The following is a 19,356-nucleotide window of genomic DNA, read 5'->3' as shown; positions in this document are numbered from 1 at the left end:
CTCAGTTACCAGTTAACACCTCTAATACTGAAATACTTGGATTAGGACTTACAAGGTAGGTAATGAAATAGAACTTGGGAGTTAGAAAGTGACTTTAACCCCTTATAATGACATCTTCAAAGTATTTGGACACAAAACTTGCAACTTCTCTTCAAGGAATCACCACTGAACTCTCAGAGGAGCTGGTGACAAAGCTTGTTCTACTCACCCTTGAGACTCACTGTAGTTTCAGACACATTTTAAATATGAAAAATACATCTTCTTGTCTTTTCAATAAACTGCTCCAGTCCAACTTTTTGACAGCTAAGATCCACGTGAAGTGACAAGAAGCCAGTCAGCATTGTTCAACATAATTTTAATCTCCACTGAGGGGAAATTATAGAAACATGTTAACACAGATAGCAAATGTTTGGGGAAAGACCATATGGTGCTATGATGGAGGTTTAGTTCATAGAAATGTAATCTAGAATTTTATAAAAATTATATGAAAGAATAACAACATCTTTCAGTAATGTCAGACAGTATAGAAAAAATAAATCTCAACATTAGTCATACTCTGATGGTCCTTCTAGTAAGAATTTTAAAAGTGCTCTTTAATCCCAGATTAGCAACTCAAGCTTAGTGCAACAGGTCAGAACTGGTTTAAAGCAGGTATTTATAGCAGTTGTGCAATTCCTACAATGGACAAACCCCATGATCTAAACATGAACACTAAATGAGGTAAGTATTAGAATTAGAATTAAACATTCCTTACATAGCTTACACAACAACTCTACTACAAGGAAAATCCTGGTGCTCCCTCACAGGACGGCTCCAACCTAAACACAACATAAAACCTGTAGTACAAATCAGTGAAAGTTATAAAAGCTCTTGCAAAATATACAGTTTAGTAGTACATTTACAACCCACTGGTACAAACAGTACCTAATGCAAAATATACCAACCTGAACAAAGCCAAACTTCCCAGGTAGTGCAACTGAATTTGCTTTGAATACATTATTTTGTTCCCAAATCCTCCTAAAAGCTCCATGTAAAGTTAGCACATTATCTCAATGTAGGAATGTCACTGCATTCCTCAATGAACAAGAAAAATGAAGGATTTGCTTACCAACTATGACTGCAACTAGAAGTACCATTGATTTCTGAGCAAGTGAAAAACAGTGCTAGTTGGGGAAACATAATTTAAATCTACTCCTCACTGTTTTATACATGGCAAGCTGGCAATAATAAGACAGCCTATATTTCTACATAGTTTTTTTGCAGGGTTGCTGAGAACTGTAAGATCAGCTCTCACTGGATGTAGTTTCTCTGTCTGTGAGTTACAGTGCACAGGAACTACTGCGTGTCACATGCAGAGCTCATGTGGAACACCAGACTGGTAATGGTGAGCCCTTATGGCTCATTTGCATATGGAGCCAAAGGTGTTTCATATTCTATTTCACAAGGTGTTTATGAGCAAGATTTAAGTCACTATCAACAACAGGAATAAACTGAATTTACAAACATTCCTTCTAACTGTCTACGGCTTCAAAGCCAGAAACAAACTACCCTGGCATTTACAGTATTGCACTTCCCTTTAGTGTTAAACTGACAGCTGAAGTCTGCACAGAACTTGTTTTATAATAGTATTTCAATTTAAAAAGCAATAAATAAAATGCATTATTTAAAAAACCCCACAAAACAGTAGCTTTAGACCATATTCCTCCCACCTCAGACCATGCTGCACCATCTGAAACAGGTCTGGGACAGTCTTTGGATACCAACTGCATAGTTCTTCCAACGTAACAGACCCACCCCCCCACCCCACACCCACACTTCTTTAATCAGAGAAGCAAATTAAGCTTTCTACAGCAATATTAGACACAAAGACAGTACCCTTGAGTGCATATCTCAGTTAGTTTAAAAGGATGTGTTGCCTTAGCTCAAGATAAATTCAGCAGTTAGACAGAGTTACTCTGTATTGCCTCTGGGTTATGTGACCAACATTCAGTGACCTGTCACTGCAGTGACAAGTTGCTGAAGTCCTGGGCAGAGTCTCTGACCATCTGATCCGGGCTGGGACTCCCAAGAGCACAGGCTGGCTGCTGCCTGCCCAGGAGCCCCAGGCTGTGCAGGTTGAGGATGGAGTCAGCGATGATGCGTGCCGTCCTCTTCTGGTACCCCCCGGATGTCAGCATCAGCACGGGCACCCCGCGGCTCCTGGCAGCCCTGAACACCAGCTCGTCCCTCTTCACAATGCCCTGCAAGGCCACCACAGGGAGAAATAAGTGATAGCAACACGAGGCTTCAGTTCTAACCTGTGGTTTATGGATTTAGAGTATTGGATGCTAGCTAAGCGTTTAAGCCTTACAGTTTACAGCAACAATTAAAAATTCAGTCCTGTTAGCTGGTTTGCATGCCTAATCATTAAAAAAAAACCCAATCACACCACCCCCCAAAACCCCCAGCAAATCAAATATCCTTGGCTTGTTTTAGAGGACACAGCAGATAAAAGTTTTTAGTACAAATTCCTACAAGAATTCTGAATCAAAGGCCATAAAGCCTAAACTGATTGCAAATTTTACACCTATTCCCCAGGTGAGGAATTGAGACTAGGAAAGACTCTCTGAATTCACAATGCTTTAGTTTGTGCTCAACTTGCACAGCCCCATCTGTCAAAAGTTTAGTAACTTCATCTTACAGAATTTCACAGTCTTACAGAAAATTTCACAATCTTACAGAAAAGCCCAAAATTCAAATCAAGTTTTACACATTCACAATCACTGGCTGAATCTTAAGACCCAGTTCCTGCAATAAGAGCTTGTGGTTAATGCTACAAGAATCTATGGCTGAAGGGGAAGTTGCAGAATGTAAGCAATGGTAAATCCATAAAAAGAAAAAAATTCTTTGTATTCTTACTAAGAGAAGGGTATGGAATTGAAAACTAGCAAAGACTGCTGACCAAGAGGTGGTGGACTGTCATTGAACCCAGGCAGGAGCAGAGCGTGAGTCTTCTGGGTTTGAAATAAGCACATGAGAGCGAAAAATACTTCAGGAATGAGTGAGAACAGAATTCAAAATCTACTTTTGTAAAAGCAGAGTTCCAGATACATGCAATTCATTAGAACTCCTCAAAAAAAAAAAAAGGCAAAACACTTGCAACACAACTGACAACAGCTTACAATGGACAGCTCAAAACTTAAATAACTGCAAAGCTGGTGGAGGGAAAAGGCATCACAATGCAATCAAATACAAATACTAAAAATCCAAGAAGCAGCAGCAGAAGTGTTTCAAAATGAACATGCACTGCTCAGGCTGGTTACAGGAAGAGTGGAAGAACATTAGGAAATAACACCCTGCCATTAATTAGACCACAAACAGATGGCAAAGGAAAAGAATAAAACACAAATGTAGCAGAAAAAAAGTATCTTGTAAAACCATCCAAGAATATTGTTCACTGAACAGTCTGACACAGCCCTGGGAAAGAACCAGGAATAACAAATGAACAGTAAGACAAAGGAAACTGAAGAATTCTATTAGAAACAGATCCTTAAAGGAAGCAACAGAATTACAGAAGGAGCTGCAGGGCCCTGGGGACCCAGCAGAGGATGCATCACTATTATCCCACAGCAGAAGTGGAAGCAATCCCTGCTCTCAGGAACCTCACTGCTCCAGCAGCTCCAGGGAGAGTCTGCAGGAGCTGTGGGGAAATCATGGGCTTATTCCCACATTTCTGTGGAAAACAACAGCCTGGCACAGCTCCCACTTCCAAACAAAGGGAAGAGGGACTCAGCTCATGCACCACAGGCTTTTTTACAGCCTCATGAACCAGGAAACCATCACTCAGAGTACTCTGAGAGCCCCATTCTGGGCACAACTAACACTGCAGCAGGAGCTTAAAATACAAATGACATCTTCAGGAGCAGAAGTGGAGCCTGCACTAAGGACCTTTGAAGAGAGGGACTGTGCAGGCATGATACCTTCCCAGCACTGGGATTTCAAGCCTGCACACCAGAGACAAGAACTCTGCCCTCAGAACAGACACTAAAGTCTTGAGCTCCCTCCAGCTGTGCAGAGAATTCCTTTCACCCCTCCTCGTGTCCAGGGAAGCTGCTTCACCTTCCTTCCCCCATCCTCACATTCTGAGTCTGCACAGAACCCAGAAAGCTACAGCAACTCCTTTTTCTTGGCAGTTAACACTGCTCCGAATCAAAGTGCAGAAATTTGGGGTTTTTTTAGAGGCAAATCCAAAGTATCTCCCTATGACCAAGCTGTCACTTCTCTTGGTTGCCACTGCTCTCCAGAAGGCTCTGCTTCACCAAACCCCACCTCACACCTCAGGCCATCTCCTCTCCAAGGTCCCAACCAAGTCCAAGCCCCTCAGCTCTTCCTTCGTGCAAGAGAACGGAACAGAATTCAAACTGAACAGACCAAGTGGTGGCTCAGAGAGGGGAATCTGAGAGCTCACAGATCAAACAAGCACTTTTCTGTCTTGATCTGGTGGTCATTAAAGAGACCTAAATGTGAAACAGGAGAGAGATAGCACAGAGGAACTGTCAAGACAAGGAACCACAACAACCCATGAGGGAAATAAGAGGACTGTAAATTTTTGCTTATTTTAAGAAAAGCAGAAAGGTGAAGACTTCTATGAAACTTTACAGAATAAACCAAAATTTGAGTCTGGTAGCAAACTGGGGAAAGTAAATGGCATCTAAAGAAAAAGATGGTATCTGAAGAAAAAGATCAAGAAAAGGAAAGTAACTGTTCATTTGCTGAGAATACACAGTCAGGCTGCACAAAATTGTTATAACCATGAGGGTAGTTTAAAACAGCTGGGAGTGCTACAAAAGAAATTAAGTCCAAGATACACACTGGGGGCAGCTGACAAAAGAAATACATTGCAAAATGGGTCATGTAAGGGGAAAAAAGAACCAAAGAAAGAACAAACCAAGCAGGGAAAATAGAAGTCAGGTGAAGTGTGAAAATATATGTATCTCTCTGGTTACTGTTTGGGTGCTGGCAATCAGTGTATTTTAGAGAGAAGATGAATGGTACTGGAACAGGCACCAGAAGAACAAAAATATTCAGAGTCAGGAGAGGGAAGAAGGAAGAGAAGGGTGAAGGGCAGGGGGGATGGATGTGTGTCTGACAGGAGGGTGCTGCTGCAGGCTCACACACCTGGGGGGAAATGGCCAGGCCTCCCAGGGGATCCCCATCCAGAATGTCAGTGCCAGCATTGTAAACAACGATGTCAGGCTTGAATTCATTCAGGGCTCCCTCCACGTGGGTCTGCACCTTCTGCAGGTACTCGGTGTCCTCTGTGCCCCACTCCAGTTCCACCTTGCGTTTTATGGCACCTGAGGGACAGCAAAGCAAGCACTGCTCAATAAACAAAGCATTGCTTTGAAAGAAAATGCACAATTTAGGTAAGCAGGCAAAAAATTACATTTCTGGAAGCTCTCAATACACTGCATTTTCACAGAAACATGAATTAAAGAAAACTATTCAACTGCTTGTTTTCTCAGCAAATGTAAAGCACAATGACCTTGAAAAAATTCCATTGAAGAGAGAAAATTAGATGCAGGACAAAAAAATATAATCTGAGATGCAAATGGAAAATGTTATTGAAAAGCAGCTGATCTGCAAGTCCAGTTACCAATCAGCAGAGAAATCATAAAGAAAATTATTAACTTAAAAGTAACTTAAATAAAGCGTAAGGCAAAGGAAACACTGAACTGCTATTGCAGAGGAAGCAGCTGGGGGAAAAACAAGATAAGTATCACTGAGAAATTATGAAGATGTTTTATTTTTATCACAACACTCAAAACTTCACAGCAAGGGATCATGAATTTATGTGAACTGCTTTATGAATGTATAACAAGATGCAGCTTTGCCCCAAGCATTTTCAATTTAATGTTCTTACCCTGTAATCCTACCAGAAGAGCAAATGTCAATTCTTAATTCAAATCAAATTATTTCTAATACTTCTAATAAAGCAATAGAAGTAGAAAATGAAGGCTGAGAAGGTAAAGGAAAGAAACCCAAGGTTATGCAGCTAAATTTTGGGTGCTTTTATGGAGGGATGTGTGACTGAATTAATCAAAGCCATGCCAGAGGTGTTCCAAGGCATAACTTCTTCCTCACACTAAATGATGTGGAGTCTCACATCTTAAATATGGATTCAGCCCCCACCAAGTGTGCAAGAATGCCCTCAACACAGAATGACAACTCCTCTTCTGATTGCTGCCTTTTGTTCTGCTTTTCATCTTTGTTCAGCATCAGTGAAGCTTTTCTTTTTCATCCTGTTACTTTATATTGCACCAACATTAGTTTCAAAGATTTTTGCTTCTTTATGGTTTCTCAGAGATTCAGCCTTTCCTGCTTACTCTTCAGTGAACCAGTGCTATTCCTCATCCCTCTTTCTCCTCCTAAGCCTGTGTAATTCCATGCTGCATTGCCAGGGACCCAATATGCTTATGGCTTAACATTGGCAAGGTGAGCTGCTCCCTTTTCTCCCCTCCCTACTGAAGCCCATGGGGCAAAAAATGTGTTGAAGAGGTTCCTGCAATAAAACCTGGAAGAAACAGGCAGGAAGTCCAAGGAGACAGTGATCAACTGGAGTTTACCCTAAGGATTCAAAATCTCGTGTTCAAGCTTCTGCCCCTCTGCAAGGAGATTCCCCCTGTGATCCCATCTCTGCCTGGTCACCTACTGGAAAGGGTTTAAGGGACTTAGCCACAAATATCCTATTTAGACATTCTTATGCAAAGTGCAAGGAGCTACATATTCACTGGCTCTGGCCCAGCCCTGTGCACCTCATCCTTCATCTGCAGAAAAGGAATGCTAGAATTCAGTGTGGTACTGCAGCTCAGTGCTTCAGACTTGCTAACAAGGACTGACTCTGTTTTGGTCTTAATCCATCTGTTCAAATGCTGCCATGTGATACATGAATAAAAGGATGCTTTTCTTGGGGGAAAACTCCCCATATCTGCTTGCCATTTGTCTGCCTCCAGACATGGTGTGCTTTAAATGGTCATTTTTTAGTTTAAAACCTTGAAGTACTACAATTCTTAGTATCTTTACTAGTCAAAAGACAGCAGTGAAATGCACTGCACCTAACTCTTGTCAAGAATCCAAATGAAGTAGATTTTTCAGAACAGCATCACTGAAGGAATCCAACAGCAGAACAACTCCCCCAGCAACCCCTGACTCAGTGAACAAATTGAGCTTGTAGTAAATGACAGTGTAACAGAATCAAAGAGCAAATAAACGTGGGGCTTTTGCATTCCAATTTAACCATTATCAAAGCCCCACTAATTAATTGTGGCAGGCCACAAGACACAACAGACACAACACAGCAGGGATAAACAAACCACAACCAAACCAAATCAAGCCCAGCTTAACATGGGGATGAGAGGGAAAGGGGAAGTCCCCATTCCTGCAGGGATTTAACAGCATGGATGTGGCATTTAGGGACACTGGTCACTGGTGGCAGTGCTGGAGGAATGGTTGGACCCAACCTCAGAGGGACTCTCCAACTTTAAATTCTATGGTTCTGTTCCAGGACTTGCTTTGCTTCCCACCTTGTGGCACATTCAGATGCAGATTGTTTCCTTCATGCTTATCTAACAAATTCTACTGGCAAGGCAACACCTGAATATGTTATAACTTCACTCTCAAAAGAACATGAAACCTTTTTACTCACTATCAGCTAATCCTCTCATAAATGTAATATAAGGCAAAGATGAAGTTCTAACAACTCTCTTCAAATCAAAGGATTATTCAGCTTGCTGCTCCAAGCTCTGGAATGGATTGCCAATAACATCCACTGACACCTCCCCACACCCTGCACTCCAAAATGTCATTCCTGAAGTGAGGGAAAACACTACAGCATGAACACTATTACGATACATCACAGTGAGCAGTGAAAATGATGTGAAATTAAAAATAATTAAAGAAAAAAAAGAAATCTAGATAACAGTGTTGCAAGGAACTTGGCAGTAAATAAAGAAGTTAGGTAACAACACAGTAGGTCGGGAACATTTGGGAAGATGAATTTCAGTTATACTCACGTTTAGCAAAACCATCCCCTGGGTAAATATATCTATTGTATGCATCCATAATATAAACACGAGGATCATCCATAAAGTCTCTCTCATGGCCATTTCCCTGACGGAAATTTACAAATTTACAAAATTAGCTATTCCTAGCATGGCAACACAGAATTAAATACACTGTGAATTCTAGAGTAATTAACACTACAGAGGTTCTAATATTCATAACTCCTGTGTCATTCTCTTATTTATAGTCCTGGAGATTATTTTGAGGTGTGCAGTTTTGGGGGGCTGGATGGGATCAGTCTGAAGACTGCAGGTATTACCACAAATAAAATCCTTGTCTCTCTGAAGGTAATTTGCATGGATCTCCACCAAACAGATCTATCATCTTCCAAATGTGCAAGAAAAAGTCACTTTCAACTGCTGCAGGAATACTGAATATTCTTATGTAAGAATTAATGAATAAATAAAGCAGACTACAGCTCTCCTGATAACTCAAGCCTTGCTGAGGTAAGTATTCCCTGGAAAAATTACAAACAATAACAACCCAACAGTTTGACACCAGAAATTCCCTACAAAAAATTGTACTGGATGTGAAGAGGGATGCTTGAGAGAAAACTCAAGTTTGGAATAGTTCCCCCTCCCCATTTCTGAATTTAATTAGTATTCTTTTGTCTCTCACTTATTTTCACTAATATACAAATCATTTTACCACAGCAATCACTAAGATAATTTTATTTAAATCAGTGTATCATAAAGGACCACAGCCCCTCTCCCTAGAATTTCACTTAAAGTATAGAAACAGACATTTCCATGGATACAGCTGCTGTAATTCAGTTTTTATGCTGACAAATGGCAACTCTGTTTATTTCTTCAGCGTCTTTGGTCCACAAATAAACAGTTCATGCACACAAGCCTAGGAATATGAAAGCCTCTGGGGGAACCATTTCCTTATGAGAGGTGAAACTCAGTGCTGCACTAAGAATTGGAACAGTCACAAGATGAGAGTATCTGCATCCTTAAACAGGATCTGCTGAGCTACTCCAGCTACCTCTCATTCCCCAAAGAAAGGAAACAACAGGTGTTTTAATGTGCACACTGAGACCACCAGCACATCTGAAAACCAAAATACATTTCAGGAGTTTTTCAAAACCAAACCATCCCCACGTAGCACAAAACAAATCCACAGCCTGACAGAGAGGCTGAAGAGAACCATGAACACCAAACATCTTTCTACTGCACCATCTGTGTCCTGCTATCATGGTGATTTTAGGACACATAAGAGAAATGAGACAAGATTAGAAACTTGCAGCCATTAGGCTTCCTCAGTGCCACAGAACTGTGTCAAAATGGTTTCTTTAGACATAATAAATCACCTGAAATGCCTCAGGTTGGACATCACTTTGGTGCATTAACTGCCTTTCTAAAAACACCATCTCTGGCCTCTCAGGATTAATTTTGCAAATCCCACCAAAGCCGAGATTTGATCTCAGTACCACAGTAAATCACTCCACCAGGTGAAGAGGGATGGATCCTTTACTTCATTAGCCTGAAGCTAGGCTTAACATTAAACCACTGAAGGTCAAATCCCTCCCCTGCAGAGGCTGCTGCAGTGACCAGGCATTGGGAACCAGCTGGGATTGTGTCTGGAGAGATCCTTGTTTCTCACGGGAGTGCAACGCAGCAAGGTTTTTCATGCAGCCACATGATGGAGCTGCAACTCAGGTTAATTTTATTAAACTGGCTTAAGAGCCTTTTGGGCCATAAAATAACTGAAGAATCAACTCTTCACAGTTTTTCATCATCTCTGATTACCTTTGCATTCTGTGATTTTATGTTTGTATTAAAAAAAGGTATTTATCACACACTTTTATTTTAAGCAAAACATCCACAGCACTGAATACAGGTAAACTACTCACCTGATGGGCATCCAGATCAATAATTGTGGCTCTAGACACTCCTTGTACTCTCTCAAATAAGAACTGGATATATAAGCAAGGAAAAACATGGAAAAATTTATGAAGTTAGGTGACAGATTGAACTGGAAGCTCTAAGATTGCACAGTGCATGACTGTTGGAATTTGAATGTAGGGCACATCTATTTGTTTCAGTCACCAAAAAAAATGAGAGATGATTCTCATACATTTAATGTAAACATCTCATTATTTGACATAAAAAGGCAATTTTTGTTAAAATAAAAACCCAATACATTTCCACCAGATAAAAGGAAGAGGCCAGGCCCACTGAGGGATCACAGGCTGATGGTGACAGCATCCAACTGCAACAGCCTAAAATTCAGTGTTTAGGAAAAGCTGCTGTAAGGACTGCGTGCCTTAGAGCCACTTTTAGTGACAGAATTAATTTCTTATTCTGTCTGGGAAGAAAAAAATGGCTTTTACTTCTTTGAGTCTTAACTTTGCTGCTAAGCTACCATCTTTAATATAGACATAGTAAAACCCAAAGATTTTGTACAAACTGTCACCCACTATAATTTCTCAATCTGTATTTTAATGGTAGGTGAAAAAAGAACACTGTGGATTACTTTTCTGCAAATTGCCATGTACAGAAATTAAGATGTTATGTCACATGGTGTGCTGCAATCATGAGAGCTCTTTAGTGTTTGATTATTACTGATACTTTATAAATATTCTAGTATACAAATATACCTCAATATAGCTCATTTGATAAAAATAAGCCCTAATTGCAGAAGGCTCTTACTTCAGCCATTCAACAGCTAAATACCAAATGCATTCATTCCCATTTGGTGACTATTTTGGAGTCATTCACATTTTTATTCATGAATCGGAACCAGTCTGAGCCCTGTACGGCGCAGTTTGATTCAGAAAGGGGATTTTTGTCTCTGCATTTGTCTTGACTGTCACCACTGAAATCAATGTGGAATGCTCAGGTTCACCTGCAAGGCCAGGAGAATTATCACTGAGGATTAGAAATCCATCTGGTTTGACTTGGAGTGGTTTTTGCAAGACAACATTATCAATGCAATTACAGTGATGCCTATTTACATTGATAATTCTGACCCCTGCAACTCTTCCCTTCCACTTTACAACTCTCCATATCCCCCGTTCCTGCCCATCTGGAAATAGGTTCATTTTCTCCTATTAAGATGTAAATTAGTTCTTAGGAATTCACATGGATTTCTCCTCCATTTGCAGAAACAGCACAAGGCAGTGGTTTAAGAGCAGTTCTTACCTTGATGGCCAGTGTGATGTCAGCATATGCACAAAATCCTCCCCCTTTGTCACTGGAGCAGTGATGGAAACCACCCCCTGAACAGAAAAGTTGAAGGGATGAAAAGCTACAAACTAAACAAAAGCCAGATACTAAAAACATTGATGGGCTTTGCAAAGAGATGTAAATGAAAACATTCAGATGCTCTTAATACACTCTTTAGGGTATCACCGAATTTGTACTCACCCACGTTGATGGCCCAGCCTCTATCCATAGCAAGCTTTCCTGCCTTCAAAAAAAAAATACAGTTGGAATTCCATAAACGAATGAGGCAACAGTTAATTTCTGCTTCCACTCCAAATCACTCCTGGCATTCCGACAGGCCCGTGGAATTTTCAGATCTTTTGCCACTGAACCAGATCCCCACGCACAACCCTTAACAAAAATACCCTCAGCATAAGGAGATGAAGAGTATATGCTATTCATCTGTATCTCCTTCTCTGGCAGCTGGAAAACGGAAAGAGCAGTGCTGGGAACAGTAAAATATGACAAAGAAGCTCCTGATGTCCTTCCTGTTCACGCAGTGATAGAGGAATGTAATGGAATTACATTCCAGGAATTTTATGTCCTGGAACACAGACATAAAAATACATAGTTCCAGCTGGGGATGGGACCAGACAAGTGCTCCAGTGTGAAATGTCCTGGTACGTCTTCTACTTTTTAGAGGATAGAACATGCAGGGTATAGATTCTTACTGCTCTTTTCCCCTCCAGTACAAGAAAACTGTGCCTGTATCTCTCCTTTGATCTCAAGTGACATTCAGGGAGGGGACAGTATTGACAGAAAAGAGATACACAAAGCTTAAATGATGGAATTTTAACTGAAAATCCTGATTATTTTGGCCAGGAAAAGTCATACAAGCATTTAAGTGCAGCATTGCTTAACTGGTCTGTTAAAAGTAATATTACTTTAAGATATTCCTAGTTACAAGTGAAAGAAAAAATGGGGAGAGAAAACATTTAAAATTGATTATTTTTTGTCTGTAGTCATGGAAAGAAAAAATTACACATCATATCCAAAATGAAGTTTGGACAGTTATGAAATCTTTATAACCAATATTTACATTTGAGTGGTTTTAATTCAGTACAACTATTGGCACAGTAAACATGATCCTGCTATGATCACACCAACTTACACAAATTAGATCTTGGGGAAAGATTGCAGTTTCTGAACTATAAAACCCATTAAGTCCCAGGGAGAACACATTATCTGCAATTTATCACACTTCCTAGGGATTCCTCACCAAAACCCAATCTTCCCATATTGCTAAAATATCATTAAAAAGTAGAGAAACTCAACAGGAATTTTTGTAATAAACAGGCCCATCAGGAATAGCAGAAAATTGCACTTCTGACTTGTACCGTACAAATTTTATTGTCTGATGAATAAAAATTGCTTTTAAAGTACATTCCTCTTTCCCCATGATGAAAAAAAGTAAAGAAAAAAGGTAAAAATAACAGCACAAGGCCTCAAGATGAATCCCAAAGTGCCCAGGAGTGGCATCTGTGTTTCAGAAGCCATGAGAAAAAACCAGACCATTGGTAGATGCCTCCTCTACCTGAGCACTTTTCTAACTGGTGAACACACACCTGGGAGTTAAAGATAGCACAAGCACAATGAAAAACACAAAGCAGAGAAAAGTATTGCCTAGCTGGAACCAAGCTGAAAGAGGCTTCACACACACTGAGCTCCTGTCAAGAATATCCAAGGCAAAGCATCAGGAAGCTCTAAACTCTTCCCAAGTTCCTCCCTCAGACCACTGCCTTCATTCCTGTGACAATCTTGCAGTGACAGCATGGCTGTAATGAGAGGAAACTCTGCAGGTCCCTGCTCAGCAGGACTTGCTCTGAGTGACAACCAAATCTTTTTAAGCACCTTGAACTACATGAAATTCTTTCTCCCTCCTCTTCCCCATCTCTGCTTTTGCCAGTTCATGCCTACTGGAGGAGGCAGCACTTTTGTTACCTGGCCTATCACCATAATCCAATACATCTAAAGCCTTATCCAGAGCCCAGCAGGTTCTTTCAGAATTCAAATTCTTAAACAGTCCTTTAAAAAAGTTGGTTTAACTTTTGTATTTCCCAGCCTAACTCACCTCAGACATCTGGGAGCTGCAATAACCCTGTTCCTGTGTCTGGCATGGTAGCACTGTCCAAGGCTGACAATCTCAGTTACAGAATCAGCACAACTCCCAGATTTACAGTGTTTGATGAACAAATTTAAACATGATAAAAGTGCATCAAGAGCACCTTACCATTATTGTTCCTCCTGTCTGGGTTCGTAGAGGTTTCAGAACTTTTCTCTGAACAATGAAATTGGGAAGAAAGGCAACTGGTGGGATTTCTGTGATTGTAGCCACAACAAATGACCACTGCAAAGGGGAAAAAGAGAGTTCCAATTAATGTATTGTGGTTGGATGATGACACTCTCTCATTAGTTGTTATTTATTGAAAAGGACATCACAGGTCCTTAGGAAGAGTTTTATTATTTTTACATGGAAGTGACCACACAAGTTCTTATTAGTGACCTCTAAATAGGTTCATCCTCAAGTTTTTAACAATGAGAATCATCACTTTCCAGATTTTAGTATCAAAATGTATCAAATCAGCAATTTTTCAAGAAGGCAGTATTTCAGAAAATATAATATCCTTCAAATTGGGAGGAAGAATTGTAAAATGCCCTTCAGCTACACTTGATGTATTGTTCAAACCTAAAATATCTATTCCTGTGTGGAATCAAAAGGATATACCAAGGAGAAAGCAAACACAAACAAACAGACAACTGAACTAAGAAGTTCAAACACTTAAGTGAACACACAGTACAAACTTTAGCATAGAGAACTGATTAAAATTTATTTAGCATATTAAACACTTCTGGAAAATGTTTCAAGGAAACAATTTGTTCAAAAGTCTTCAAGGTTAGAACACAAAATATTTGCAATATGCAAATGCTTTTTTTCGCAAACGCATTGATTACTTCAAAGAACTTCCACTAACACTGCTACTTGTGATAACACTGCTAAATATATTTCAAAGCCTAAGTCACAAGCAAGAATATACCTGTCCAACCAGTGCTGACACACTGAGGGACTGAGGATTAGGACTTGCCACCATGTACAAAGAGTCTGAACAGATCCTCTTTTCTGCAGCATTAGGAATTGTAAGGAGACTGAGGGCATTGGCTGCCCCATTCCTGAGCTCTTCACAGCTGGCAGCATGCACAGGTGGGCTATTTGAACCAAAGGCAATCACATCCCCATCTCAGGGTCCTCTGATGCTCAAAATAACTTTCCAGTTAGCAATATTTCAACTACCAGGTACTACTGGGTGGGTGAAGGAGTGGCATTGTTCATGCAGTGCGTAAGTCCTAACTATATTTTACCAACAGTTAATTTCAAAATCTCTCTACTTTTATATTTGCAAGACATTATTCTGTTACCATCTTATCAGCTGTCCATCACAAGGTGCTTTAATTATTTTTTAGTACAGTCAATCTTGATAAAGCCCCTTTGCAAGATATTTTAGCTTTTGAACAAACACATTATTAAAAACTATATTCAATCCTGTTGTTCTAAAATGGAAATGAAAAGGTCACATTTGGATAAAAAATAAATTTTACCTCAAATGTGAACGATAATCACACAGAAAGTTTTAACAAAGCTTAAAGTAAGATTAATGATAACAGAGAGAAGTGGGAGCAACCATGACTCAAACCAGCAATTATCCAGCTGCAGGTTTTTAGGTGGAGGTGAGAAGTCCAGGTGTGGTGGGAGTTTTGGCTCCCAGGCTCACTGGTCACAGCTGGGGCCATTCCTGTTGCCACTCGCTGCCCACACCTGGAACTGAACTGGGATTAGTGATTCCCAGCAGAGGGGGGGAGTCACCAACTAGGAGCAAAGTCTGGGGGTTCAAGAAGGCAGCTACAGGTGAAGGAAAATGCTTCTCCACTTAGTAACTGAAAATGTGTGGAATGTTTTATGCTTTTTTCTTCAGTGTGCTGGTTTTGTTTTCCAGCATTCACACAACAAATTCCCAGACCAGCTCCATCCTCAGCATTTGCATTTCAGTGTTACCACAGAACTTCTCATGAAAAAAAAGGGAAAAGCACAGTCAGAAACTGGCTCTAACCTCATTGCCTACCTCCTTCCCAAAGGTCAGAATGCTGATACACAAGAAATTCACTATTTTACGTAACACTAGAAGAAGACAGCAAGTGGAAAAGTACTGCAAGCAAACTACCCACAGTCCAGTCACTACCTTGGAGATCTAAATTCTTCAGAGGAATAACTGAGGGGGAATTGCCTCAGTTCAAAAGGCCAGACTTTGTTGTGAGGACTCAGCAGGGAAACAGGGAGACCCTTCCTGCTAACACAGACCTAAGTTCCAGCAGCAGAAGCACCTCATGCACACCTTTTTGTTTCTCTTCTGCTAATGCTCAGCTGGCCTTTCAGCTGCTGCTAAGACACCAATCATCACCACCTACTCTTGCAAGTGTAGGCAATTTCCTACCAAATTCATGTTCAGATTTTAAATGAACACTCAAGTGATTCATTATTTAGGAGACCTGGGCATTCAGAAAAAGGCAAGCAACTTTGTAGTCTTTCCAGCTGATCTAATATAAAACGATACAATTTATAGCTATTTGTCTGGATTTAAAAGAAAAATAGCACCGCAGATTTTGGATAAGGCAATAAAGAGCTTTCACAGGGCTTTTTTAAGTCTAGGACATTATTTTGCTTTTGCAACTAAGCACTTTTATCTTTGCTGCTTGGCAGGAATCTGCTGGTGCAACCACTGCAACACCTTCCAGTTCCTACACTTGCAGGAAATATTCTCTCAAGAATAGAGGCAGAGGAGACACCCAGTTAATCCCATCGGGATACACACAACAGTGCTGGTCTTGGCCACAAGACACAAGTTATACAAGTGAAACCATCCCATAGGCACTAAAAATATTATTATGGCATTCCAATCTGAGCTATGCACATTAAACCCTGCTTCAAAGAAGTGATTCAGGAAAAAGAGGTGGGTGGTTCTATGGAATTAAAAGCTCAATATCCAGAATAACTGCAATAATATCAAATCTAATGATGCATGAAATTGCATGTAACTTCATAGCACAGAATGAAGAAGCATAAGAGAACTCAGGAAAGCAGTTAAGAGTGAAAAAGTTCACACAAATAACAGATCATTTATACAGAAAAATAAAACATTCCAGAAATAGCAATCTGAGGATTCTTCCACTGTGGAAGGGCATGGGTGACTCAAAATAACTTCTTCTAAATTATGAAATAGAAGAGTTCTTTTTTCTTACAAATCCATTTTCTGCCCTCCAAGCAGAGTTGCCAAGTAAAAGTAATGTCACCTGCACTCATCTATTACCCAATTCCACCCACAGATGACTGGGTAGATTCAGGACCAGAAATCTCACGTTTATGCTTTAGAGTCACACTGAAGTTAAACAAACTCATGTTTCCTTTAGAAATATACAAGGAATGTTCTTCATCCCCCCTGCGGTCCTGTGTGAGCTGGCTCTGGAAACCTTCACAACAGATAATGTGCTTGGTTATGCCCTCACATTGATCTTTCTCTCCATATGCCACTGATACAGGCAGTGTCTGACTATGAAATGAGTACTTCCCCCCAACAGACTGACCCCAGAACCCCTACACACATGCTCTGTCAAGATTACATAACCTCAAACCCCATAAAGCAATCCCTGCATTAGAAAACATCCAACAAAGTACCCCCATGGTAGTGGTTTCTATTGTACTTTCAATTGCAGAACTGTATTTTATCAGAGTACAACAAAACTTACACTGCTCAACACTAAAACCCTGGCACTAACAAGAATATTACTGACATCTCAGACACTCTAATTTTGCCTATGTTTAACTTCCCTGAAATATCCTTCCAGATCACCTGTTTCATATGGTAGACCCTCTTTCTCCTCTTTTACCCCTCTGTAGTGTGAACTGCCCAATAGTTCTGTGGTTTTCTTTCAGTAATCTCAGTAACAATGTGTGATCCACAGATACCATTCTATACCTGTAAGGCTGATTTAAAACTACTGTACAAGGCATCCACTGCCTTTGACACTCTGGACAGTTTGCTGGAAAAACAAATGAGCAGGTACAGCACCTTTAATTTATTAAGGTAGCGCCTGGTGTGAACAACCAAGAGATCTTCATCAGTCGCCTCCCGTGCCTGCACAATCAAGTCATCTGCAATTAGTTTTTCTTCTGCAACAGGAGAGAAATAAAAATTGGCATTGTACAGCACTGCTCAGCTCCCCATGAGCCCCTCCAAACACTCTGCTCTGACCTCGGTGTGGGAACTCCCTCTGTCATGTTTATTGCTGGAATGACTTTAGGTTGCTCAGAGTTTGCAAGTTTTCCAAATACACCCCCTCTGTCACAGGCAAGCTTTTCAGGTAGTGTGTGTTTGAGAAATATTGTGTACAGGAAGTTTTCAGAGCGTGCTAACGTTGTGGGGAGTTGAACTGAAAGGACAGACAGGTAATGACAGAGGATGAACACACACTGGAATCACACAACTCCTCAGTTTAGGGCTTGGCGTACTGGGGAAATCTTGGCGCTTGTACCATCAAAGAGCCACCATTATTTTACATGCTTTAAGAAATCCCACAGTTTATACTAGGATTTAATCCCCTAAATCACACAAGAATAAAGTAATAAATCAAAATTCAAAACAAAGTAATGGCTTGGATGTTCATGAAAGCAAACAAGCTTAATTAGCATATTTATATTACCCCCTACCTCAATCTAAATCCAAGAAAAAACAAAGAGCAGATATTCTTTCCCTTAGAGACCAAAAGATTATTTTAACACTTTGTTTTATAAGAGCAAGTTACTCCAAGAATTCAGAAGGAGTGCATATGATCACTACAAACAACAATTATAAGGAATCCTGCCGATCTTCCCAGGCAAATTTTGATATTTAATTGCTGCACAGCTGTAGCCTCCTAAGCGTGTATCTCTTCTTTAATTTTATACTTGGAGGAGAAAGAAACAACTCCAAAAAAAGCGAGAGATTTTGCTCTGAAGTGTTATACAAGAACAGCACCTGCGACAACATTTGTTTTGGCAAGCTTCTGTTTCTCCTGACTGAGGCTGGAGGAACAATTCATTCATGCACTGGTGTCAAACAGAGCCAAACTGCTGCCAGCTTCCTCCTCCAGGAGGAAGGGGCTCTGGAAAGATGCTCACTGCTGATCTGCTCAGTGACAACACAAAGGGGAGGTCAGCTGTTGCCCGGAATTGCTACACAGCTACAGCAAATCAAGGGCTCTGGGGCATCCTGGGGCTTCTTCCTCCTTTCAAAGGACAGTAAAACAATTGGGAAAACTAATTTTCTGTGAAAGCCTGAGACATTTGAGAATAGGTATGTCACAGAAAAAGAGCTGGAGGAAAAGGCTTTACACAGAAGAAACAGAAAGGCAAAAGTTCTGATTAACTAAAAAAACTGTTGTGGAACTCAACACTAAATTATTTAAGGTTGGTAGAGGAAAAAGCCAAAATTCATCTACTAAGTTTATTAGAGTGTTAAAATTGTTTGACTTCAGTTAAAAGGATACAAGTCAGCCTGCAGTTGGGAAGGGCAATCCTGAACTGCAAAGGACCATCAGCTGAAGGAGTCATTAGGACCACATAAAGAGAAGAGGACTGGCTTTGGGACAACCAACAGCCTTTGAGTTGGCAAGAGAAAAAGCTTTTTTTTTTGATTGTTGTTTTTGGTTTTTAACCCTGATGAGGAAGTTTGTACTTTAAATTAAAAAATGTCAAGATTTCACAGGCCCTGATCCTGCCCCTGGTTCTTACATTTGCATCTCCTTAAAGCATTTCTACCTGTATCCCACAAATGGTTTAAACAGCAATAATTAGAAGCATCATAAGAAGTGCTGCCTGTACTAGAGGGGCCTCAAAGCTCTCTCCAAACATCATCAGAGCAATAGGATGAGGGTGCCAAAGAATGAACTAAAGTGCTACAGCTGCATTTCTCCCTCAGCCTGAGGAGCCCTGTGTGCAGTCCAGGCTGAGTAACAAAGTTAC

At 40.4% G+C, this 19,356-nt stretch overlaps 1 protein-coding gene across 1 annotated transcript in view; it reads right to left on the bottom strand.

Moving 5' to 3' along the window:
- Positions 1–334: 334 nt before the first annotated feature.
- Positions 335–19,356, bottom strand: part of HDAC11 (histone deacetylase 11) — a 20,240-nt gene continuing 1,218 nt past the window's right edge. The window contains exons 3-10 of the mRNA XM_005430517.2: positions 17,426–17,526; positions 13,540–13,656; positions 11,472–11,514; positions 11,247–11,323; positions 9,956–10,018; positions 8,052–8,148; positions 5,158–5,336; positions 335–2,240 (exon numbers count right to left, since the gene is read on the bottom strand). Coding sequence (XP_005430574.1) covers positions 1,998–2,240; positions 5,158–5,336; positions 8,052–8,148; positions 9,956–10,018; positions 11,247–11,323; positions 11,472–11,514; positions 13,540–13,656; positions 17,426–17,526 — 920 coding nt within the window. The 3' untranslated portion in view covers positions 335–1,997. The remainder of the gene's footprint in view (positions 2,241–5,157; positions 5,337–8,051; positions 8,149–9,955; positions 10,019–11,246; positions 11,324–11,471; positions 11,515–13,539; positions 13,657–17,425; positions 17,527–19,356) is intronic.

This window comes from Geospiza fortis, unplaced genomic scaffold, assembly GCF_000277835.1.
Source record: "Geospiza fortis unplaced genomic scaffold, GeoFor_1.0 scaffold352, whole genome shotgun sequence".
NCBI lineage: Eukaryota > Metazoa > Chordata > Aves > Passeriformes > Thraupidae > Geospiza > Geospiza fortis.
The sequence above is the reverse complement of the archived record's forward strand: the minus strand, read 5'-3'. Positions and strand labels throughout refer to the sequence as shown.